Genomic DNA, 25,788 nt, shown 5'->3' on the forward strand with positions numbered 1-25,788 from the left:
GAAAGGGTATGAGATGGACCCAGACAGGTGATAAGCAGTCACTGAGTAGCAGAGCCAGGCTTTAAAAATATTCCCTTGGCAGTGGTAGAGAAGCAGGGAGACTAGTAAGGAAGCCACTGCAATAGTCCTGGCAGAAATAACAAGAGTCTGTTTACCAACTTAAACATTACTACCTTTATGTTGCCTTAAAATTCTAGTTATGGATAGAAAAAGATTAAATAATACTTAAAGACTATTAGAGGAATAGATGCTTGCTTGCTTAATTCTCAAACAACATCAGGCAGCAGGTATGCTGTATAATGAGGTGGCTTGTAATTATTAAGAAGCAAAAACCTTCAAATTACATTGACCAATAATCTCAGACATAAAGGTGACTTTTCATAAGCTTTGGTCAAAAGTGATTTTAAGGTAATTACAATGTGACATTTTGACAGTATAACAAAGAATGACTTAAGAGGTATAATAAACGGAGACTTTATTTTTAACAGGATGGATCAAATGTTAAAATGGATGTCAAAGGAATTAAAAATTTCAGAAGGTTAACAGCTCGCTGATTGGAAAATTACCACGTACTTTTGCTTCAGTGGTCACTTACTTTCCCTTGATGGGCTCTGCCTGCCATCCCGCCTGCCTAATGCCCAGCAGGGTTCCAAATGGGGAAACTGCCTCCCGCTCTTGTCTCAGCAATGTCCCTCCCTGCTATGATTATCCACGACTGGTAACAGATGAGACAGATAATTTCAACAGGAAGGTCTTACGGTTTTCCTGGTTCTAGGATAAGGATCACTGCTGCCTATGTTCCCTTTCCCATTCCCAAACCATGCTTCCTCACAATGTGGAAATTCACACAAAATCAAAAACCCCACAACGAAATAAGACCCTGAACAGAAAAATTACAAAGCCTAGAAGCTTACTCAGGATTCAGACTAAACCTGCTCATCCAAGTTCTGTTTTATGCACATGAAATCCTCACTGTATATTTTCTTCTTCCCTTTTTTTTTTTTTTTACTGAAATATAGTTGATTTATAACATTGCATCAGTTTAACATGTTGATTTAATACATTAAGCAATATTACAATATGATTGTCACTGTAGTGTCAGCTAGCACTTGTATCACTTTACATAATTATCATTTCTTTTTTGTGGTGGGAATAATTAAGATCCAGTCTCTTAGCAAATTTGATATTAATACAATAATTGTTTATAATTATTTTCCTATTCTTAATGCCTTATTTGTGTATAGCTCTTATATAAAAACTTCTCAGTTTCTAAGATGGAAGGTTCAAGTTGCATTGGAAGGCAGACAGGTAAGAGTAACTGGTATTTAGGAGCATGTGCTGCCTAATTCAAGGACAATTAAAAAGTACTTTCCTAAAAATGCTAGAGGGAGACAATGTTCTGCACTGACCAGTAAATAACATATGAATGTCTCTTGCTGAGTGCCATACAGCCTCTAGCCACTGGAGGTCAGCAGAGAACCTAGTCCCACCAGGGGCAGATTGATGGGACTTTGTAAATCTAAGGCAGCAGGACCACCTGGGAGAGTCATGAAATCTCCCCAAAGGAAGAGGCTGCATAAGATAAGATCGTGATGAGATCATGATCCATAGTTGAACCAAAGGTAAGTTTAAGTGTGTGTGTGTGTACAGAAATTGTGAAAAACAAAGACAATTACAAAAAAGAAAACAAGAACCATTTGTAATCCAACCACCACTGGGGAAAACCACTATTAACATATTGGTTATATCTTGCTCACTTTGAGTGAAGTTACTTAACTAGCAGTGATAGTAAAGTGCCAGCATCAATATTTGCAGAATGGGTATCAGCAGCTTGGAAGAAAATCCTAGAAAGAGTAGAGTAACACTCTCTAATCAAGATTTTTACCAAAACTCTTACTGGCACAGGAGATGATATTGTGTGGAAAACACAAAAATCAGTGACTCAGAATTGGAAAGTGATTGCACAAAAGTCAGATTCTGAATGTGAAATTGTTTCAGAATTACTTGAACAAATTTATTTCCCTTTTCAGGTACACAGATTGATGATGACAAAAAAAAAATCTGTATCTAAGTGATTCTAAAATAGTTCTTATTAAGAGTTACCCTGTGATCTAGCAATCCCATTCCTGTGCATATATCCGGAAAAAGCAAAAACTCTAATTCAAAAAGATACATGCATTCCAATGTTCATAGTAGCAGTATTTACAATAGTCAAGACATGGAAGCAACCTAAGTGTCCATCGACAGATGATTGGATAAAGAAGCTGTGATATGTATGTGTGTGTATACCATACATATAAACACACACACACACACACACACACACACACACACACACAGAAAGGAATACTACTCAGCCATAAAAAAGAATGAATGCCATTTGCAGCAACATAAATGGATACAGAGATTATTATACTAAGTGAAGTCAGATAGAGAAAGACAAATATATGATACCACTTATATGTGGAATCTAAAATAAATAATACAAAGGAATTTATTTATAAAACAGAAATAGACTCACAGACTTAGAAAAACAAACTCATGGTTACCAGAGGGAAAGACAGGGGGAGGATAAATTAGGAGTTTGGGATTAACAGATATACACTACTATATGTAAGACAGATAAACTCCAAGGTCCTACTGTATAGCACAATAAACTATATTTAATTTCTTGTAATAACCTATAATGGAAAATCTGAAAAAGAATATATATATATAAAAAACTGAATCACTTTGCTGTATACTTGAAACCAACACAACACTGTACATCAACTACACTTCAATTAAAAAATTAAAATTAAATTAAATAAAATAGTTCTTATGACAGACATAAAGACCCTAAGTGATATGAAAGCACTGCGTTATAGTGCAATTTTTCTGTTTTTTTTTTCAGTTATAGATAAGTACGCCTTATAACCAGTGATGTAAGATGTGATGCAATACTGTAAAAAATACTTTATCATATTGTTGAGAGATAATGAGATAACCTATTTAAAGCACTTAATATAGTACCTACAAAACTAACAGTTCATAAATGCTGGCTACTGTTTATCCATCCATCTAGTCAACAACTATAAATGAACACCTATTATTTGGTACCAATCCAGTGCTAAGGATAAAGGGGTTAAAAACAAAACAAAACAAAACAAGGTCCCTGCTCTTACAGAGCCTACATTTTATCATTATTATTAGCATTACTACCACTGCTGCTGCTACTTCTAATTGTTTCCACAGACTAAAATCTTAAATGAAATTCTTAAAACTCTTAATGTATAATACATGTAATGTACCAAAAAGATGTGCAAGTTTGGATTCCCTAAGAACAGAATAAAAGAAACCCTCTATAATAATCCAACAATAAATGTATCTTCACCAGAGATGCAGCAATTCCTTTATGGGCGCTCCAGATGGGAGAAACTAAAAGGGCAACTGTCAGATCTGTGACAAATATGCAACCTGGTCCTCTGCAGGATAAGTGGGGACTCAGGGCCATCACAGGACATAAATGCCCTCTGGGTGGTGGGAAGAGGCTGTTCCTCAATGTGTCTCTTGATTCTGTTTCTTTAACTACCCTGACTGCCTTTTCCTTTTTCTCTTCCTCTACTTCTCTTCTACTTTGTCTGTTCCCTACATTAAATACAACAAATGGAGAAGTTAGGGGCTTAGGAGGCAAACTACATTTTACCACTAGATGAGGGTTATTCAAGCTACAAGCTTTACACTGGAATTTCAAGAATTATATCTAAGCTTAAATAGTCGGAAGCTTCCCGATGTCACTCCAGCATCAGCCTGAGTTTAAAATTATTTCCTACAGTTCCCAACTCTTTTGGGGGGGGGGTAAGTAGGGCAGGGGGATCAAAGCAGGTGCATCCAGCTCATATACAGAAACACAAGGGCTAACTGAGTGAAACTATCCCGTTATATCCACTCTTGCCTCTTCCCTTCTCCAATTCCAAGTTCTCAGCCCGCTTACCAGAACCTTTCAACAAAGAGAGTCCTAGGAAGGGCATACAGAGAAGTGAGATAAAGGAAGGGAAGAAGGCACTCCATGGGATGGGGCTGGTGGAAGAAGGAGACAGAAGGAAACGCAGGCGGCAACCCTACAATTATGTACTGAGATGGGTTTCCCTGACCAACTAGTAAACTGGCGTGGAGGACAACTGCCAAAGAATTCCCACTGCGTTCTAAGTAATGAGTACCTGCATTGTCTCCCACAGGGACTCCTTTGAAAATACTCACTTGGAATGTTTTACGAAAATTAGTGCAACTACATTTTTATATTGATATATAATTATTTTGTTTGTTTCTTCACTTTATGGTCTCACCACATCCTCAATTCTTTATCAGGGCTGATAAAGAAAAAAAACTGCATTGGCAGAAATTCCCAAATGCAAGACAATATCAAGATTTGTGGCCAAGATAGACAGTTTTCACAACTAAATTCAGCTCAATTTGAGCTTACAAAATATTAAGAAGCAACATACAGTCTTTAAAGATTTAAAAAATTCAATGCAAGCAAAGGAAGGCTCATTCATTTTGCCACATTAATTTCTTCCAAGAACCTCTGTTGGGTTACATGAAGTCTTTTGCACTTATTGATGGGATAGGCTGGTTTTCCCTATTTTAGCTACTGATGGGATTTATTCTGTTTCTGAACATTAAGCTATCTTCGTGTTACCAGCAGAAATTCTACTTGGTAATGAGAGAATATTCACAAAGGGCACATCTACCTCCCACAGTACCTGGTGGTAAGGCAGAGATGCTACTGTCCAGGAGACAGCAACGTATGAGAGAAGGCAGTTCACGGCCAACAAAATGGCTTCAACTGCCATCCCTGCTCATCACAGGGGGTTTTCACTGAAAAATCGAAACAGCCACAGAAAAAACCAGGGCTCTAAGTATTCCTCAAAATGCCAGTAAAAGTCCATTCAAGGAAATTCTTTTAAAATTCAATGATCATGTTGAAGGTCATCTATCATAGTGAAAATAAACAGAAATTACAATCAACAGTATCACAGTACACTTGTACAGTACAGATTTCAAGCTTCTTCCACACATATTTTCACAAAAACTCTAATGCAACAAGGCCCTCTTCCCTGCTCTTTTCTTAAACAAAGACAAATTACAGGTTCAGTGCCTTTTTATACCAACTTTCTATTTTGAAGACTTTCAAACCTACAGAAAAGATGAAAAGTAATATAATGAGCACCTGTACGCCCTCACCTGGACTTAACATTTTCCTGCATTTGGTTACCACGTTTCTCTTTCTCACCACACACACATACATGAATCCTGAATCAAGTTCAGTGATTTTTTTTAAAGTAACTTGCCCAACGGTATATGACTTAGTAAGCAGTAGGCCTCTAGTACAACAAAGAACAAAGGATTCTATCTTAGTAGAGGGTTGGGCCACACAGTATAGAAACAATAATAATAATATAAAAAATAGATAAACAACAAGGTCCTACTGCATAGCACAGGGAACGACATTCAACATCTTATAATAACAGATAACAAAAAAGAATATGAAAAGGAATATATATATATATGTGTGTAACTGAATCACTAGGCTGCACACCAGAAACTAACACAACATTGGAAACTGACTGTACTTCAATTTAAAAAAAAGAAAAAGAAAAAAAGAAACGGTAATAACAAACAATAAGACCACATATATGTAATTACATTTTAACAGAAAGCAGTCCCATGGTCCCCTGAGGATTGATGAGGGGAGAGAGGGACCACAAAGGAGCACAAGCAAAATTTTGGGGATGACAGATATGATGATATCTTGACTGTGATCATGGTTTCACAGGTTCATACATGTGTCAAAACATTAAATTGTATAATTCAAGCTTGTGCAGTTTATTATATGTCAATTATATTTCAATCAACCTCTTTAAAAAAAAAAAAAGTAAATCCAACCAAAGAACTATCTGCCTAACAGGCATTTATCTCCAGATCACAGGACTCTTAAAGTCCTTCTAGTCCAAAATCTCCACAATTCAACCAGCATGTAAGGGGTTACCCAAAGTACAGTCTGTCATACCAGCTCTAAAGAGAGAGTGGAAAATATGAACAAAGCATCAATAAGGATTTCATAATGTCACTTTTAAAAAGTGAACAATTAACAGAGAAAAAATATTTAGGGAGAATACACAATGTCTCAGACATAAGCTTCATTAATAAAAAACTAATTCTGTACATCTCTCTGGTAGATCAAAAAAATCTTAACTATGATTAGAGAACCTGATTACTAGAAATGATGTCATATTTATCTCAAATGTCCCCTGCTAATGTTAATCTGTTTAGAAGGAGAATAAATGATATTTATGGTTCAAGAATAGTTACTTTTTCTTCCCAATGACTGCAAGCTTGAGAGCATAATTTCAGATTTTTCTAGCCCAAATTCAGTGAAAGTAGGGGCTACTGTCTGCACTGTAGTATCTAATTAAATACATAAAGAATAGAAAGATTTGAATAAAAGCCCACACCAAAAACATCCTGTTCTCTGCCAGTGAAAGGTGGGAGGAAAGATCCAGAAAGCAGTGTGGAAATGCAGTCCATGCTTGCACTGACAACTTCTACTGCCCCCTTCATCCTATCCAGTTGGGAACCTCAGCAGAAAGAAATGTGGGGTGTGGCTCAGAAGATTTGGAAATGCTCTGCTGTTAGCCACTTCTGCCTAGCACAGGGCTTTACCAGAAAATCCCCAAAATGTTTGTTGAATTGAATAGAAAACAAGCAAGTCTGTGAAGGAATCTGGTCAGGAGATCTGGATTCTAAGCCTGTGGTGACTAGACATTAAGCTGTATGACACGATTTCCATTTCCTCAACTGCAAAATGAAAAGTAGCACGTACACACACACACACACACACACATTCTATCTGTTAGGTGAAGTGTAAAGGACAGGAAATTTGCAGAATGGGAGTGTTCTGTATTCAGGCCAACTTACCAATAATTCTATGCAACAAGCTTTCAATGAGGAATCTTTGTCTCCCAGAAACTATCAGATGTTTGAAATTCAGAGATTAGACTTCTTTGGTCTCCACTTAAAAGGGAGCATTAAAAACAAAGAAAAGAAAGTAGTTCCCGCCTTTGAAGAAGTGACATTGCAATCGGTGAGACAACTAAGACCCAATGAAGCAGAACCACCTAGTGCCAAGGGTTTGGTGCCATGAGAGCGTTAAGTTCAAGGGTAATGGCAGCACTCAGGAGGAAACCCCACTGCAAGCAAACTAGTCCAAGCTGGAGAAATCTGTCATGTGTACAGAAAACCATGAGGATTTTCATAGAGAAAGCACCACTGGGACAAGCATAATCCAAGAGGCAGGATTTTAAGTGAGTTTAACCTAAGTTTCTCAACACTCTCAGCAATTATCATCAGTAGCTACAGCAAATCACACTTCAAAGACGGTCTAAGCCAATCTTAGTAGAATCTTTTAAAGAATAGAAACACAAAAACCTCCAAGATTGTTTTATTTTAAATGACTACAAATGGTATTTTTGCATGATTCTAAGACTAACAGAAATCTTTTACTTTTCTAAAACTGTATTTCAATTTTATTTATTGATTTTGGTGTTTGCTTTGGTTAAAAAAAATGCTAGTTATGATATATTACCTGTATGCTTGCCCTAGTATATTTTAATGGAAAAATTTTCTTAATCCTACACACAGGCAAAATGGAAAATAGTGTTGTAAGTACATAAAGATTAAATATTAACATTTTAACCAAGGTCACTAGAACATTTCTGGCTTGTTCTCTACTGAAAGCAGAGCATTTAAAAAAAAAAAAGAAAAAAAAAGTGTGTGTGTGTCTGTGTGTAGGAGGGATGGGGGTGGGACAGTTTCTTCCAGACTTCCTACTGAGGTACTTACAGTGCTGATCACAATCAACTCTCGCAAACACTACTTGATTTTCATTTGGATACTCTTCCTTAATGACATTAGAAGCTTCCTCAAAAATTGGGTGCAACATCTGGCTGAAACGACACCTATACACAGAGAAGAATACAAATTAAAACTGAAAGGCAGAAGCAATAAAATTTTATTTCAGTTATCATCCATTCACATTTAGTATATGTATAGTAAACAGCTTTTGACACAATCACATTGTTAATTTAGGGATCCTGGTGTCATTCATTGGAGGTGAAGACAATTTTGAATTCAAATACTACTTCAATTCAAAGACTGCACAAATCATTAAAAGATTTTAGTTTTTTCCACCTGAAGAAAATGGCCAATATTATGGAGCACAAAGCTAAAGATCTCTCACAGAGGCAATGAAACAAGTCGGAAATAAGCCCTCTAAGATTTATCTACTTGGGTCTGTAACTACTGAGACTCAGACATTTATAAAAGCAATTAGCTTTTATAAGTAATAAACATATTTTTAGACGACTACAAAATCTTTAAAATGGTAAGTTTATTGCAAATATTAGACCGACTGACCTGCCAAGTTCAATCAAATCTCATAGGCAAGTAAGCATGTTAAATAAATAAGTTGTATGAAAATGATATATAGAATATAGTGAACTGATTCCCCTCAAAATTTACCTCTGGTTAAAATGGGCTTTTGTATCTATAAACTATTAAATATACTAAGTTCAAGAGCAAAATTTTTAAATTTCTAAAAGAGACTTCCTGTCCAGTTTCCTTTGTCTGTTGTTTTTGTTTTGTTTTCACTTTTAAAAAGGGGCACAAACCCCACAATATTCCAGAAACTTGATACTTCTAATTCTGGCTGCACCTTAATCAGGCCAACCACTTCACGAACATGTTCTGCGGGTCATTAAAGGGAACTGATAAGAAAGAGGAGAATCAGAATCAGCACACAAGCAGCTGGGCTAGAATGGTCATTCTCACATGAAAAAGACCATTTTGTTAACAACAACAACAAAAAAGTATAATTGCTACTACTGCTTCCAGAGCCCTTTTCCACCAAAAAATTTACTTAAATGAGGCCTGCGAGCTTTTTAATCCACATGTGACTAGGTCACACATATTAACTGTAAGTCAACAAAAATATAAAGCCTGTGAGAGATACACATTTCTTTATACTTCCTATTTCTTTTTGTATATAACTCTCCTAGCCCACACACCTGACTTCCTAAGGAGATGCCCCAGAATATACCAAGAAGACACAACCTGCATCTTCAATCTCTTGCTTTCAAGTGGTTCTTTCCTCTTTTAGCATTCTGAAATCTCTCCCATCTGGGACAGGTAGGGGGAGTCTGCGGACATCAGGGACCATGTCTTATTTGACTACATATTCTAATAAGCATTTCAGTAGATGTCTGTTAAATGAATAAACTGATAGAATGGAGGAAGTGGAGAAGTTAGGACTGCAGATCTGTGGGTTCTGACAGTCTGCTACAGAAAGGGTTCTGGAGGGCTAGGGAGGCAAGGGGTAGGGATTGATTAACGGTTTCTTGTAGAAGTAGGATATGGCCTAGTAAAGAATCAGTGGACAGGCTCCTGGCTTGAGGGCAAAGATAAAGACATATGATAAGGGCTCCCTTCTGGATTGTCCAGGTTGCTGCCCAGTAAGCGCTGAAGCTCAGGCTCACGTTTAAAACAGAGTCAGTTTTAATACTAAAAGGTGAAAGGGGAAGATGATGGAAAAATTCAGTTGCAATATTACTGTACCTTCATACAAATGGAAAGTTACATTTATAAAGGTAACATAACGAAAGCAAATTTATCTATTAAAAGTGCCTTAAGATTCATGTGAATCCAATCTGCAATCTGGTGCTTGAATCAACCCTTTCTAAATCAACCAAATGGGTGAAAGTCTTTGCAGGAACAATTTAGGGGCATTTACTAGGATAACCTAGTAGGGAAAAAAAATAAAAGCTTTGGAGTTTAACATAGCTGAGTTTAAATCCCAGTTCCACCACTTAGTAGCTGTATGACCTTTCTTTTTCTTTGGGGGGGGGGGTGGTTGTTGTTGTTTATATATGTAAATTTTTTTTTTATTGAGTTATAGTCAGTTTACAATGTTGTGTCAATTTCTGGTGTACTGTATGAACTTTCTGAACCTCAATTTCCTCAACTTAAAATGGAAAGAATAACACCTACCTACAGGGTAGTTCTGAGCATTAAAAACAATGTATGTAAAGAGCCTGGCACACGAGAGCATTATTAAGTTCCTATCAGGGTTTATTGTCCTCTGAAATGTATTTTTAGGCAGCTCTGTTAGAGAATTTATCCTTAAGTCATGCCATATCCATAACTTCGAAAGGCAACTCAGAATCTAGCCTTTGAGGCTACACAGTGTAACTCTATGTCCTACAGTCAACTACCTAAGTTTTTTTCAGTTGAACAAAAGAGTATTAATTCATGAACAACTCCAGGTATTCTTTGGGTAATATGCTTCCTAAGTAGCTGCAGTTAGTCCACATTTCCAATTCACTTTTTACAACAAGGTCGGGGGCATGTTCTATTTCTTTCTTACAGCACAGAAAATCCCGCCACCGAGATAACAGCATTCTAGTGTTAACTCTGCCACAATTTAGTCAGGTGGCCTCAGGAAAATACCTTATTCCTCTGGATCTCAGTTTTATTTTTAAAGACTAGAAAATCTTCTACCAAATAATGTTATATCTGGACAATCCCAGCTTACCTTGGAAAATGCTCTTTTGTTATACGTTTTATAAATTGTATTGTCTCTGTATATCTCTAATAGTTTACTGAAGTTCTTCAAATACAAATACTTACATCATTCACCCAGGAAATATTATGTACTTATCTGCCAAGCATTATGCCAAGTGTTTGGGGATTCATGTTGAAAAAAGATAGATACGGTAACTTTTCACAAAGCTAATAATATAGTAGGGAGCCACAAACTAAACCATAGCATACAAGTGTTATGACTGGGTAAGTATGGGGTGTTATCAGAAGATATAAAAAGGGATCCTAACCTGACTTGGGAGCAGGGGTAGGGGTACTGATTAGGAAGGCGACCTGGAGAAACTAGCATCTAATCTAAGACTTGAAAGACAATTAAGACTTAACCAGGTAAATAAACAGGTGAGAGAAGAGAGATCCATTCAGAGAAAACACCATGAGTAAAGGTCCCGTGATGAAAGAGTATGGAATATTACAGAAACTGAAAGACATTCAGTACCCCTGGAACAGAATGTGGGAGTGGAGAGAGCTAAGTTACAGAGCTGCAGAGGTAGGAAGGGACCAGGTCATCAGGGGCCTCTTAGGCCAAGGTAAGGGACTTTCTAAAGGTATTGGAAAACCATTTAAGGGTTTTAAGATGAGGTGTAAACTAATTCAATCTGCACTTTAGAAAAGACTACTCCAGCTTACTTTGCAGAGAATAGAATGGAGACACATAGGTCTAGAGGCACAGGAAATAAATTAGAGACTGTCACAGGAATCTGGGTAAATTGCAGGACTATGGCCTGAAGTAGGGTAGTGGCAGCTAGTAGGTAGTAAGCCTCAAAGCGCCCCATTAGATACAGACCGTCTAGGAAGAAGGATTATGTGAGTGTTTCTAACTTCTCTCCAGCTGAAGCCCCCTTCTTTCTATCCCCACACCACATTCCTGAACATCTGCTACATAGTATGTCCTTGTTCTAGATGCTGGGAATACTAAGTAAGACATTATCTCTGCCCTCAAAACTGTTTGCTGGGCACAAAGATGAAAGACAAAACAATGTAGTAAGAAAAGAATGCAGTACACAGGGACTGCATGAACACACAAGACAGAATCCAAGTCAGACAGGGAAAAGAGTAAAGGCTTCCTACAAGTAGTAGTAGACGGTACATATTAAAAAAATCAACATTATTTTTCCTTCTAAATTTGCCACACCCACATCCTCACCTCTAAACACTGCCCTACGTCCTCAGTCAAGACAAATACAGAATCCCAGTATGTACTCTTGTGAGGGACAGAGAGAAATCTGAGTTTTTATGTTACCTGCTTTTAAGATGTGGGATAATGGAATCAGGTATATTTCTCTCTTAAAACAAATGCTCACCAAATTAGTCTACTTTATTTGTGAATGAACCTTAATTGATTTTGGGTGTGGACTATTGCCTCACAAAAGAAAGAGGCTTCCCCATTCACCCCTTCCTAGCAAAGAAAAAACACCTTTAGCAAGTTAAAAAAAAAAAACAAAACCCTAATTGATGCACTCCCCCCTCAGAAAAGTAAGATATTACTTACCAATCAGCATAAAAATTTACTAAAGCAACATCAGCATTGTCTGAAATTAAAAAACAAAACCAAACAACCTAAGTTATTTGTGTCTACAAAATTTTGACAAGACTAAAGATACAGTTTTCCATCATTAAAAGCCCACTAAATATACACAATAACAATTAAATTACTTCTCAGAAACCCATACATAGAGTCACAGATGGCGCTGTACAATTTGTGGGAGTCCCTGTTCCATCTTAATATCTTCGCTGAGTGAATACAAAACAAAAGGAGAGTCAACCCCAGATTAGGTAAGTAAGTTACAAAATAGCCTACTCTCTTAAAAAATTAAGTGGAATGATCCAGATTTTAATAATCCATTTTTGGACCTTCCATATTCATAAATAACTGAGAATCAGCTCTGCAAATAAAATCCAATTTCAGAGAACAGACCTGTATAACTAAGCTATTTCTAAAACTCAGATGTCCCATCTAGTTGCAACAAGTAACCTGTAACAGCATTGTGTAAGATGTACTTTTTCTGGTTCCTCCCCATTTAACAGTTATTCTCTGTTGCAAAAAATAACTTAGTATCATTTGCATATCCAGATGTGAAGACATGAAAAAAAAATCTGTTCCTTTTGCCTAAACTTAACACAGAGAAGCTTAAATAAACACCTCAGTACTCACACACACACACACACACAAAACTCCCCCCCACACAAAGATATTCTAAAATTTGAAAGATGAAAGGAGTGAGGATATGTAAGTTTCAATTCTCTTTTTCCTTTTTTACCTTCAAAGCACTTTTTATCCACTTGCTATTCACTCTAAAGCAGTGTGGTTCACAAAATGTGAGCCCTGGGACCAGAAGCGCCAGCATCACGCTGGAACTTGTAGAAATGTTAATTCTTAGGTGGGGTCTAGCAGTTCCTGATCAGAAACTAGGGGGCAGGCTTAGCGGTACAGGTATTATTAAGTCCTCCAGGTGATGCTGATGCATGCTAAAGCTTATAGCGCCATTTCTCTAAGGAGATCCCACAATGTAGGGACAGACTTTTTAGCATTTAACCATTTCCAAGAACACAAAACAATATATGATGGTCAATGAATACTTCTTTTACCTCTTTATTGTATTTAGCTTTCCTCAAACTAGTGGGTGAAATAGAGTGCTTTAAAAAGAGAGAAAAATCATTTATCCACACTGTATTTTCTTTAATCTCCTAACCACAGCTTTACCTTCCCTCTATTACTTTTGAAAACAAGAAATGTTTTCACCCAAGTTAACTGTATTTACAATTAAATTGTCAGCAAACAAACAAAACACTTATTGAACTTAATTGGACCAATGACAATAAAAAAGATCAAAGTAGGTGATTTAGTTAAAAGCTAAAAAAGACAAAAAAGTGGTAGGCTGTGTCCTAAGGTCATTAACACTTAGTACTGCGCAGTGGAAACTGTTGGCCTCTAGGCAACTAAATACTCTAAGAATTGTTAAGAGTGGTATGTACAACAATGCAAAGAAGTAAAACAGGACTGAAAGTTTACTTGTAACACAGGAAAGTAGACTTATGTATTTTAAGAAATTTTACTAAAAATTAAAACCGAAGTGCTTTGTTAATTCAGTAAACCGTGAATGCTGGTTCCTCAATTATTCCAGACAATTGAGATTGTATTGTTTTTGTATCTAAACTAACTCTTTATAGAGAAGAAAATATACTTTAAAAATATCATGGTACTTACTTAAAATGTCATCTATATTCTCTGTATCAAGACTTGTTATTTCAGTTGTTACAGGAGTAAAAACCCAAGTTACCTAGAAATTTAAAAAATTTGAAATTAATAAATATTTTCACAAAAGGCAAATAATGCTGAAAGTCTAAAAAGAAAAAGAAAATTTATGAATAAAGTTGGTTCCACTATTTACAAAATCATCCATCAATTGGTTTTAATCTTTATTATATATTCTAACACTTCACAAGATCAAGGAAATAGAAGTACAACTTCTCAAGCCTAGAAATTGGACCAATAGATTTCCTATGCTTCTAACTACATAAAAAAGACTGTTTCCAAACAATTTTTAAAATTGAAAACGTATTCACTCTTTAAATTAATACTTTCAACAACTATCTCTGGTGCCACAAGAAAAATTTTGCTAGATTATTATCAGTTTTGAAAGAATATAAAACCAAAGCTTAATTTGCTGATTCTATCCCACCATGTCTCTAAGGCAAAATAATGAAAAGAATTCAAGAAACACCTTTCAAATTGTGAACCAAAAGCCCTTCTTGCCTGGTCTTCACCTACTGGTGATACAATGTGTTATGTGAGAGGCTATTAAAAAGAGATTAAGAATGTTTTGTGTCCTCTTTAATGTGTCAAAAACACAAAGTTCAAGTTTATCAAAGAAAATCTCAGCTTGTCATCTGCAAAACAAAGAAAAGGCGTAATTTTAAACTAAACTAGCAACTGTTTACTTATTTTTAAAAGTCACATTTAGTATATTTTATTTTTAGGTTCCATCTTTAACTTACTATGCGTTTTGATGCCTGGGCAGTTTTTTGTTCAAACCAGTTTGTGTATGGAAATCCACTGCTCTTTATTAAGTGACATCTAACATTAGGCCCTGATCCAAGTATTGAAGACCACTCTGCTTACCCATTTCATGGACACTTTGGCACTCATAACAGTTACAACTCAAAATTTTGTAATTCACCAACAATTCAATTTCAGAACTGTATAAAGAGACATGCTGATGCAGACAGGTAAATAAGCCCAGCTAATTATTTGAAATATTTCTATAAATTCACTCTTTTCTTAGAAAAAGCCTGAGAATAATACCAGTCTTATTTCCAAGTTACCATAATACTGTAGCCAGTAGCTGACATTATTTCTGCTAGCAACCAATAAATTATACTCTCCCAAAAGTAAGCTAGATAATTTGGAATCCCAGAATATTTTACTTATATAACTAATTTCATTATTTCCAACACCTCAAAAATTGACTGGAAAGATCAGACTTCCCTCACTAGTCATTGCTTAATATCCATATCTCAGTTAACAAATCCTTCCCACATCAGTGTGTAACCAGCTTTAGATAACTATGTAACCTGTTAAGAGATATACTGAAGCATATTAAAATGTTTAAAGGTTTATTTGAGAAGAAATCAATTGAATTACACAGCATTCAATCTAGCAGATAGAAAGGAGCTCCAAGAAGCTGTACAAAATGAAAGACTTTCATAGGCAGAGAGGAACAGGCACAAGGAAGTTATAGGAGGCAAAAAAAGTGGGTTGGTTATTGCAAAGTTAATTTCCTTTAGAGGATGGCGGGGGTCTATTTGGCAGATGACCTAACAAGTGCTGATCAGGTGATTCCTCACTGACTGGTTTAGATTCCATTTCTGGAAAACTTGAAACTGTAATTAAGTTAAACCTTGGTTAGGTGACTTGAGGCTTAGCATAAGCAACTCCATTTTGGGCCTGCTGTCTTGTTTTTAACAATTATATTGGTACAGCAAGATTTTAGAGCAGATTGTGTGCTAAAGAAAAATTCAAGGAGAGGACGCAAAAATATTATCATAAAGCAACAAAGTTGGTCATTATCAAAGTCAAGTCATTAAATAAGGACAGTCATTTACAGTGTCTACTAGCTACTGAGGGCACAAATGCTTGAGACATGACATGCTCTATCTCAAGGAGCTCTCAAATGAGTGGCGGTGACAAGGAGGGGAGAAAAACGTGGTAAGTACAGATATGATCCTGATCTTCAGCTGTATAATCCAAGGAACTCCATTTGTGAAGAGTTAGTTACCGCTTATCAAAATATGCTTACAGAGAAGTATATTCTAAATTCAATTGCTTTTTACACACTAGGTAATGACTAAAATGAGGCAAGATCAATTTGGTTGTATTAAATAGATAACTATCACATAAGAAACATCGTGCTAATAAATATGCAACTAGTAAGACAGATTCAGCTAACAGTTGTGTTTAAGAGGGCCCAAAGCAAGAAAGCTGTCTTGGACCCAGTATGTCTCCTCCCTGAAGCGTATAAAGGAGGCAATTCATCATTAATATTTCTATTAATATGCAGTATGAAGGGAAAGATAGGATGTTTATTTGAATTGTTAGTAAGCTCCATTAGTCTGACAAATTGTTTCATGTCAGCCTTGGGCAGAAACAAGATTCTTCTGGGAAAACATCTTTATGTGTCAAATGCTATAGTGCTTAAGTGAAATAAAGATAAACAGCTCTAAACCAAGAAGGGAGGAGGGAAATCATTCATTTAATTTTTAAATTTAGACCTGAAGTAAACTTTTAATTTTTTTTAAAGAAACAAAATCCTACACAGAAATTCTGAATAGAAGATCTTAGTAGTCATGGAGAATTTAGTTTCTCATGATGAAATAGTTATACAACATATAAATATAATATAAATACATAAATATACATATATAAACATAAACTTATGGAATATCTTACAAATCAGTCATTCTCTTCAGTTCATTAGCTCATTTTCCTGTCAAGAAAACTGAGAAGAATCTCCAGTCATCTTCCATAATTCATTAGATACTTCTTCCATATGCATTTATTATACCAAATATTAAACATGTCAGTCTGAGATATGTTTAGTGATATGATCTTATATAAAAGGCACATCAGTGAAATGGTTAAGTACTGCACCTAAATTCACTTTTTTTAAAAAGTGAAAGGCTAGCTTTAAATAGGAGCTCTCCAGTCACAGATATAGAGAACAAACTAGTGGTTCTGGGGTGTAAGATAATCTCAAGGATGTATTGTACAACAGAGGGAACACAGCCAATATTTTGTAACAGCTGTAAATGGAAAGTAACTTTTAAAAACTGTATAAAAATTTAAGTAAATGAGTAAGTAGGAGCTTCTTCAGCAAGTAAAGAATATTTTCTTCCAATAAATGTTTTTTAAACATTGAGATACCTTTGGTAACTAAAAAGCTTTCCTTTCCTTTAATTTCCCTGAATACTTGCATGACCACCTAACTGGCTAGTGATGCCAGTGCACTAGCTGTATTTCCACAGCATTTTTAAAGCTACCCAGCAGCCAGTTGTTCTTCCAAAATATGCCCCACAATTTTTTTGCTTCCTTCTCTTTGCATACATAGTTTCCTCTGCCTGGAGTGTCTTCTCCACTACTGCATAATCAATCCTTCAAGGATTGATTCCCTCTTCCATGATGTTCTGTCTGGTTTTCCTGGTAGAAAATGACTTTTTCTTTCCCCAAAACCCAACCTACTCAATGGGGATAGAAAAAAGAAAAATGTAGGTTAGGGAAATGAAAGTTACTGCAAAATTAAAATCCTCTCTGGATTAGACATCGGTTTGAAACAAGATACAACAAAAAGTTACATGATAAAAGAAAATATTTTAGAAGTAAATTTTGAAAAGATTTTTTATTATGCACTCTCTCAATGTTAGGTCAAACTTTTAATTGTTACAATATTAACAAACATGCTATAATACTAGCATATACAAAATGCTCTGGCACTCACTGCTAAGCTCGTGTTATTATTCTTTCCAAAAAAACATTAACTGAACAAGACACCAATGCAACAGGATCTTCCTCAGAAGTATGAACTAACATTAATAATAACACATACTGGAAGTAAATTATTAAAGCTTTCAGCGTAATTTTTAAAAATAAATAAATACATTTTCTTAGTACACTAAGACCCTTCAAAGTGGCCATTCAAATACACCCGTAATGGGGACTACTGTGACACTCTCTGAATCAACATCTCCCTTCAATCCAACCTGTGCCCAGAGTCCAGACTAATCTTTTCGAATGCTGCTTTGCATATATAGATTCCTCTGTCCCCCGAAAAAACTACAAGTGTTTTTCATTGTCTACAGTATAAAAGCCTAACTCCTTAGCCTGCATTTAGGACCACTCACCAACTAGCCCACACTCGCCTTCCTAAATCACATCCTACTGCTCCCCATCTATATTTTATCCTCCAAATAACATGAACTATAGTTAGAGTGACCACACAGTCTAGTTGACCATATACTCTCACTTGCTGGAGACAAATGCAGTTTATATCTGTTTCCCTGGAATATTATCAATAGCACCACTCTCTTTCAAAAGGGTCTGGGTTTGGGCAATAAATTATATCATCGTCCTATCTGCAGCAGACCCTTGGCAACTGAGAGGAACTGTAACAAGCTCTTCACAGAATTATTATTAATTATTAATAAGCATATAATGTCCTCCCATATAATATGCAGTAAAACAAAAAATGGAATGAGAGTGAATACAGCAGAATAAAGATGGGCCAAGATATGAATACTAAGCTAAACCAATCATTAGCCTCAGTCCTTGACTTGAAACATTAGGCTCCTAAGCAAAGGAATAAAATCAGTAACCCAGAAAAATTATTACATGACCCTTCAAGGGCCACTTACAAATGATTCAAATTCTGTAAGTTACAAATTCAAGAACGCAAGGGGTCTTCAGTAAGTGCAATTCCTAAAATGTGTCATCGTATTCTCTTGCTTCCATACTTTACTCATGCAGTTTCCTCTGCTTGGAACAGTTAGGAAAGCCTATCTAGTTTTCAAGACCCAATTCAAATGCTGTCTTTCCAATGAAGCCTTTCCTGATGGTCCCAGACAAGAGTGATTAATTTCTCTCCTCTGAACCCCCAGTACACTCTCTAAGGGTGTTAACATATTATTTTTTTCACATGGATTACTTGTGTTATCTTACCTCCTGTAGGAGACTCTGAGTACCTTGAAAGTAGAGATTGTACCTTATTCAATTCTGTTCCCCACATATCACTTACTATAGTACCCTCCTTGTACTCAATGAGCTCTCAAATATGTACTAAGTGAATGAATGGGTAGATTATATTAATACACTAGGAATTCAGAGGGAAGGTATTGGAAGTGAGAAATGGGGGAGAAGGGTTCAAAGATGGGAATAGTCAACAAATATTTTTAACATGTTTGAGGAAAATAAGGTTATCAAGTAGGAATGAAGTCTATTTGAAAATTTGGTTTTAATAATGTAATAGTGAAAAGCACAACATTAGGTGATGATTCATAGACTTGGATTTAGAGGGAATTTAAACTTGATTTAGATCCCCCGCCCCCTCAGTGCAGAAACCCCTCTATATCACGATCTAAGAGCTGTCACAAACCCCTAGCAATACCTTCTTCCAGTTACATGAGCTGTTCCCGGGCATGGCTTCCAGACACTTCAGCACACAGAATATCCTCACTTAAAAATAGCTATGTTAAATTAGTGGATAAAAATCCAATATGTCTCATATTGTCCCATACTGAATGTTAATTCAGCCATGAAAATGAACGATTTGGGACTTTTAGGACCAGAAGCTAATAAAGTATCAGGCAGAAGAGGTTATCAGATATTATTTCTGTTAGCAACATTTATAGTCACAAAAGCATTTGCTAGGCTTTGTTTTAGGTGTTTTATTAGAATATTTTAGTAAATGAGTTTAGAAAACAAAGGTGCATTTGTTCGTTTTAAAGCTCATAATCTGGTTTCTCTTCAGATCATATAAATCTTCCGCCTTTTAAAGCTCAATACCTTAAAACCTTGCATTCAAATAGTGGTTCCTGGACCAGCAGCACTGGCCTCACCCCCGGGTGCTACTCTGTCCCTGAGAAAGGCAGAATAGCAGGCCCCACCCTAGACCTATTGAAACAGAATCTCCATTTTGGTAAGATCCCCAAGTGACTCCTATGCACATTAAAGTTTCAGAAGCACTGTCTTAGAGAACAAAACTTTTGACTCTACAAACAAGCATGTAAATTCATTTTAAACTTTGTACAATGTTTTTGGTCCTCAAATATGAACCCAAAAACAAGTAAGACTCATTTGTGAGAATTACATACTGACACACAAATTACTGTGATTTTAGAAAAATGTGGACTCTAAAATCTCATTAGAAATACATGCTGACGTTAATTTTTTAAAGTATACCATCTTCTGCTTGAATAGTTAGTTCTACATGAAAATTAATGGCATAAAACCAATTGAAGAAGCTTCAAGAGGATGTTCCCTTCCCTATGGCATTACGGTTCTCCACTGGCAGGACATCTGCTAGGCATTCTACAATAAAAGCTTAGTGTATTTTTGCTAAATCTTTCATTTACCTGCCTTTCTGTTAGGAGATTCTTAAAGTGCTTTACAAACTGTCTCTCCTATAGCAAGAAATAAGTAACGTACCAGGCAACAGCACCCTTCTGTTACTAACCCAGATTGACAAATCAGCCTCCCACCTGAAGTTCCAATGCCATGGGACCCAGGCTGCTGCTTCTCCCTGGGGCCACTTTTCTCACTGTGTTTTGCATTAAGCCGGCAGGCAACAGAAGCGGAGGGGTTAGCAAGGAGCTAAGAAATATGAAAGGTCCCCAGAGAAAAGAAGCTGAGGCTGACAGGCACTGTGCGAGCCTTGAAGCTGTGTATCAATCAAGGCACATCTCACTGTTAGTATTCCCAGAAGCATTATAATGAACTAGAAGTTCAAAGAGAGGGGAAAAAAATAGGACTTAGAATAACACTAGGAAGCGACTTTAACCCTTAAACTGCTCGGTGATACAACTTTCTTATATCATCGTAACCTATTTTGGACAAGGCAGAACTGATCTGCTTTATAAAGAAACATTAAAACAATCACAACATTCTTCATTAAATAACTCAAAATACGATGGATGCATACATGTTTGGGGAAACAGATCCTAAGCAAAAACAAATAACTCAAATATAAATAATATAATCCCTACAAGCAAATTTTGTCAGAAAAAACAACCATAGAAAACGAAAAAATATTGTTGCAATTCATACTTTTTCTTGCATATTAGCTATTTGATCGTGCATGGATTTCCAATAAAAACTGACCTCATCTGTGTTCTGTTCTTCATTGTATCCTAAAAATGGGATGAATTAATTTACCTGGAATAGACAATGCACTTCACTGACCTTCAGAGAAGAATGCTCTTATTAACAAAAAGCTCTTCAGAACTGGAAATGAGCTTCTTACTGTGTGGTAAGATTTTTCTCTTAAAACCATCCCATATTGCTTCTCTAAAACCTAGACTTCTAGCAATGGAAGTACTAAAAAGCATAGGAACTGGGAGAAAATTCAAAATGAGAGTTGCTATATTCTTTTTCTGTACACATCTGGGACCCAGAGAGGAGGGTGTTTTGCGAAGAAGGTACAGGGGGTGGTGGCAGCTTCTGGATATGTGAGACAATGTTCCATTCCTCACTGTCCCCCAATTAGCACCTAGCACTGGATTTTGTAAGTAAGGGTCCAGACAAATACTCATAAATGTGGAACCAGCTGGCACTCTCTGAAGCCGCTCTCAAGCTCATGTAAACCCGCACCCCTGGGCTCCCTGTGTGCTTGGAGCCATTGACACCTTAACCCCATCTCCCCACTACAGGACACTTGGCATACCTGCATTTCTGCAAGATATAAAACATCTTTTCTTGATACATGTTTACCCTAACAAAACTCATTGCCTCAGTAGACAGCCTGTCTCACAGTATCTTAGGCAGACAGGCCTCACATCCTGCCCTTACCAAAGCTGTAAAACCAACTGTTCAGAGAAGTCTGTGACAGATCTTACAACCAATCAGGTACCTGTGCACAAATTGACTATGCAGCCCCTACTCATTGTGTCCACAGCCCCCTCCCCCCAATAAAAGACCCTGCACACACACCCTTGGTGCTCACGCAGGCACCTCTCACCTGTGTGGCCCGCTGTTGCCTATAGCAGCATACCTATTAAACCTTCCTAAATTTTTCTCAGTCTCTGGTAATTCTTTACCAACCCACATCATCCACTCACCGTGTTATGCCCACAAAAAATATATACCAAGAGAAAATTATGACTGCCTTCCTTGAGCAACACTGTAATTCTTCCCCAAGAGGCATGATCAAAAAAAGTTCCCTTAAGAGAGTCTACATACATGTTGGTACATGCATTCTTTTGTTAGGTCACTCATTCATTCCACAAATCTTTAAGTGAGTCATCTATTACATTCTAGGCACTGTACTAGGCACTGGGGAAAGGGATGTGAATAACATTATATAGATATTTATATTACATCTTGGCAAGATCATCAAACAACAATTTCACTACTATATTAAAAAAGAGAGGGAGAGAAGATTCTCTAATTTAAGAGTCACCATACATTCCTGCAAAGTCATTATTTATTCTCAAAAGATAACTGCTGGGCACCAAGCAATGAGAATTACACACTGTGTCATACTCCCTTTTTGCCTAGGCTTTCAAGAAGCCTTTAGTTAATCTTAATGTGGAACAACTGCATCGACAGTCACTGAACAATCTTAACATCACTAAAAGCAGGACAACCACATATTAATGCCTTTTTATAACTGACATACAGCACTGTATAAGTTTAAGGGGTACTGAATAATCACTGGACGTGTATACTCATGAAATGATTAACACTGTAAATTTAATAAACATCCATCATCTCATGTAGAAACAAAATTAAAGAAAAAAAATTTTTTCCCTGTGATAAGAACTCTTAGGATTTACTCTCTCAACAACTTTCATATGTAACATACAGCACTGTTACTTACCTATTAATACTTTTTGATAGGATGCAATAGGAAATAAACAGCACCACTTGTGAAGTAATCTTAACCCCCCCAAAACTGAATCTGCCCTCAATCTAATCTAGCCCAAGAAAAACTATGTAGGAGACAATGAATACAGAGGAACATGTAAAATGACACCATGAGAATGCTGGCAGTTCTGTCAAAATAAAGGAAATTTTATAGGAAAAATGACAGCCTATCTTCATTTGGGCTCCCACTGGAAGTGGATCCTGAGACAAGGCAAGAAAAGGCAAAACTATGGAGATAATTAAAAAAAAAAAAAATCAGTGGCCAGAGTTTAAAGGGGAGGGATGGATGAATCAGTAGAGCACAGGATTTTTAGGACAGTAAAACTACTTTGTGTGATACCAGAATAGTAGATACATGTCATTCATTATACATTTCTCCAAATGCAAAGAATGTACAATATCAAGAATGAACCCTAATGTAAACCATGGACTCTGGGTGATAATCATGTATCAATATAGGTTCATCAACTGTAACAAATACCACTCTGGTGGGGGATAATCAGGGAAACTATGCGTGTGTTGGGGCAGAGAGTATATATGAAATCTCTATGACTTCTGCTCAATACTGTTGTGAAACTAAAATTGCTCTAAAAAAGGGTCTTTTTTTAAAAAGTTATTCCTTATTTCACTATCAATGCAAATAAAGTTATTTTTCTAAGTAACTTTAATGCAACAAAAGTATTTAATTCACTACTTTTATTATTTTCTAGTCTAAGGAATAACAGTTGAGAAGTACACATTTGCACTCTGTTTATTTCTTCCTGCCTATGAATCTATATAAATACAGATTTGGGGGTCAAAAAGACCACAGTGGCTGTAGAGAGTTTAACAAGGTCCCCTCAAAATTCATGTTACCCAGAACTTGAGAATGTGACCTTACTGGGAAAGAGGGTTCTTGCAGATATTATCAGTTAATAATCTCGAGATGACATCATCCTGGATTTAGAGTGGGTCCTAAACCCAACTACTGCTGTCCTTATTAACAAGACAAGAGGACACACAGAAGAGAAGATGATGTAAAGATGGAGGTAGAGACTCAAGTGATGCATCTATAAGTCAAGGAACACCAGGAGCCACTGGAAGCCAGAGTGGAAGGGGATGGAAGCACTAGAGGAGGAGGCATTTTCTGAAATCTTTGCCTGGGGACTAGAACTCAAATTACAACAGAGAAAGGATCACTTTTAAATAGAAAAAAACAATTAATTCATCATACAGCAGTAATTCTAGAGAACTTCCAACCCCAGAAAGACTTGAGAATACTCAGCCTGCCTTCTGACAAACTAGCAAGTAAAAAATTGACAAATCAATTCACAATCAAATTAAGACAATGAATTTTAAAAATACTGTATTTACCATGGGATGATATTTAAAAAGAGAGAAAAAAAGCAAATTTCAATTAGCTGAATTCATATTCTCTATATTGTTGTGGGATGAGGATAATTTTATTTTTCATAAGTGAAATGAACACAGTAGTTCCAATGAACATTTGTTTTTAGTAATTCAAAACAATAAAGTTTTCAGATAAAGAGTCTACGTAGGCTAGACAGTCTTCTAAATGGAACTCTCTCAGCAGTCAAAAATAATCAAATATGAAGGCCACAAAAATGTATTTCATAATTTCGAATTTTCTTTTCAACATCACGAGATGTAAAGAGAGCACTGAAAAACAGGTCCATAAACTATAAAGATTACTCAGCTATAAATTATTAGTATTATTATTTAACTTCTTATCATTACCTTAGTCAATTCTCATCAGCCTCTCGGTCCTCTATTTATTAAGTCAAAATAGTTCTTATTTAGAATTACAAAGTCGAAGGGGCCCTAGTTGATCTGACTGAATAACAAGCCCCTCCACCACCACCTCATGCAGGACTCTCCTTGCAGCATCCCAGGCAGGAAAGCCAGCTAACTCCAGCTGAACACTAGCTATGAGACAGAGCTTACAGGACGAAAACAATCCACTTTACAGTGGAAAGCTGTACCCCACCAGGCTGAGCATCTGCTCACCTTTCCCTTCTACACAATCATCACAATTCTATCCTGTACAGCTCACCAGGAACACAGCTACTTACTCCTCCACCAGCTCACGGAAGTCCTCAGATGAGAATCTACGGGGATGGAAGCACTGAACCAGGTAGGGCCCACAGGGAACTCAATCAAAGGCACATCCTGTCCTTCAAGAGATTCATGACCATGCATGAAAAGTTAGCACACAAGACATAAGATGCAAGCACTTTAAGGCTCACAAAAAAATTTAGAGAGAGGCCAGAAAGACGGCAGAGAGCGCTGTATGGGTTAGATGAACAGAGTAGTTTCTGCGGGTGAAGTAGGTGAGTGGCAAAGCCTGGCTGTGGAAGTTCACGTGCTGCAGCACTGGGAGGTGAAGCTGGAAGGTGAGTCTGGGAATGTTAAGGAAAAAACCAAAGGTGTTAGGACAGTACGTATAATACCCTTGGAAGCCAGATAGAGGGATTAATACCTGCTGCAGCAGAAAATAAGAAGCCATGGGAGACTTCTCAGTAAGGGAGGAGCACCAATTAAGTCTTGAAATTACTGCGCTCTTCCCTTTACTGGGGAGAAGTAAGACTATGTAGCCAACAGAGTGAAATAGTAAGACAAGGGCCTAGGCTGGGGAGGAGAGGATTTGGGGAAACTTCCAAAAGGAAGACAAATGGGTCACGGTGACAAGCTTAAAGGGTAGCAAGATTCAATAAGCCAAAGCTATAAACCTAGGTGACTGAAGGAACTCTATTTTAGAGAAAGAATTTCTGTGCAGTCACTGATCTACTTCAGTTTTACTAGTTACAGGTCTTGCCCAGTCAACGAGAAAACAGTTGACAGATGAGTTGCCTTCTACCAACTAACAGAAAGAGCTTGGAAATTGTGTCTGACTACTTCTTACACCAAGGACTAAAACACCAAGAAAGTAACTGAGCCCAAGGCACTAACCAAACACTAACAGA

The 25,788-nt window shown here is 36.7% G+C and overlaps 1 protein-coding gene across 1 annotated transcript in view; it reads right to left on the reverse strand.

Annotated features, from left to right (window-relative positions):
• The window catches only part of ERP44 (endoplasmic reticulum protein 44), a 72,344-nt gene that overhangs the window by 29,831 nt on the left and 16,725 nt on the right, over positions 1-25,788 (reverse strand). Inside the window, exons 2-4 of the mRNA XM_006185241.3 lie at positions 13,901-13,973; positions 12,185-12,224; positions 7,882-7,997 (exon numbers count right to left, since the gene is read on the reverse strand). Coding sequence (XP_006185303.2) covers positions 7,882-7,997; positions 12,185-12,224; positions 13,901-13,973 — 229 coding nt within the window. The remainder of the gene's footprint in view (positions 1-7,881; positions 7,998-12,184; positions 12,225-13,900; positions 13,974-25,788) is intronic.

This window comes from Camelus ferus, chromosome 4 (assembly GCF_009834535.1).
Source record: "Camelus ferus isolate YT-003-E chromosome 4, BCGSAC_Cfer_1.0, whole genome shotgun sequence".
Taxonomy (NCBI): domain Eukaryota; kingdom Metazoa; phylum Chordata; class Mammalia; order Artiodactyla; family Camelidae; genus Camelus; species Camelus ferus.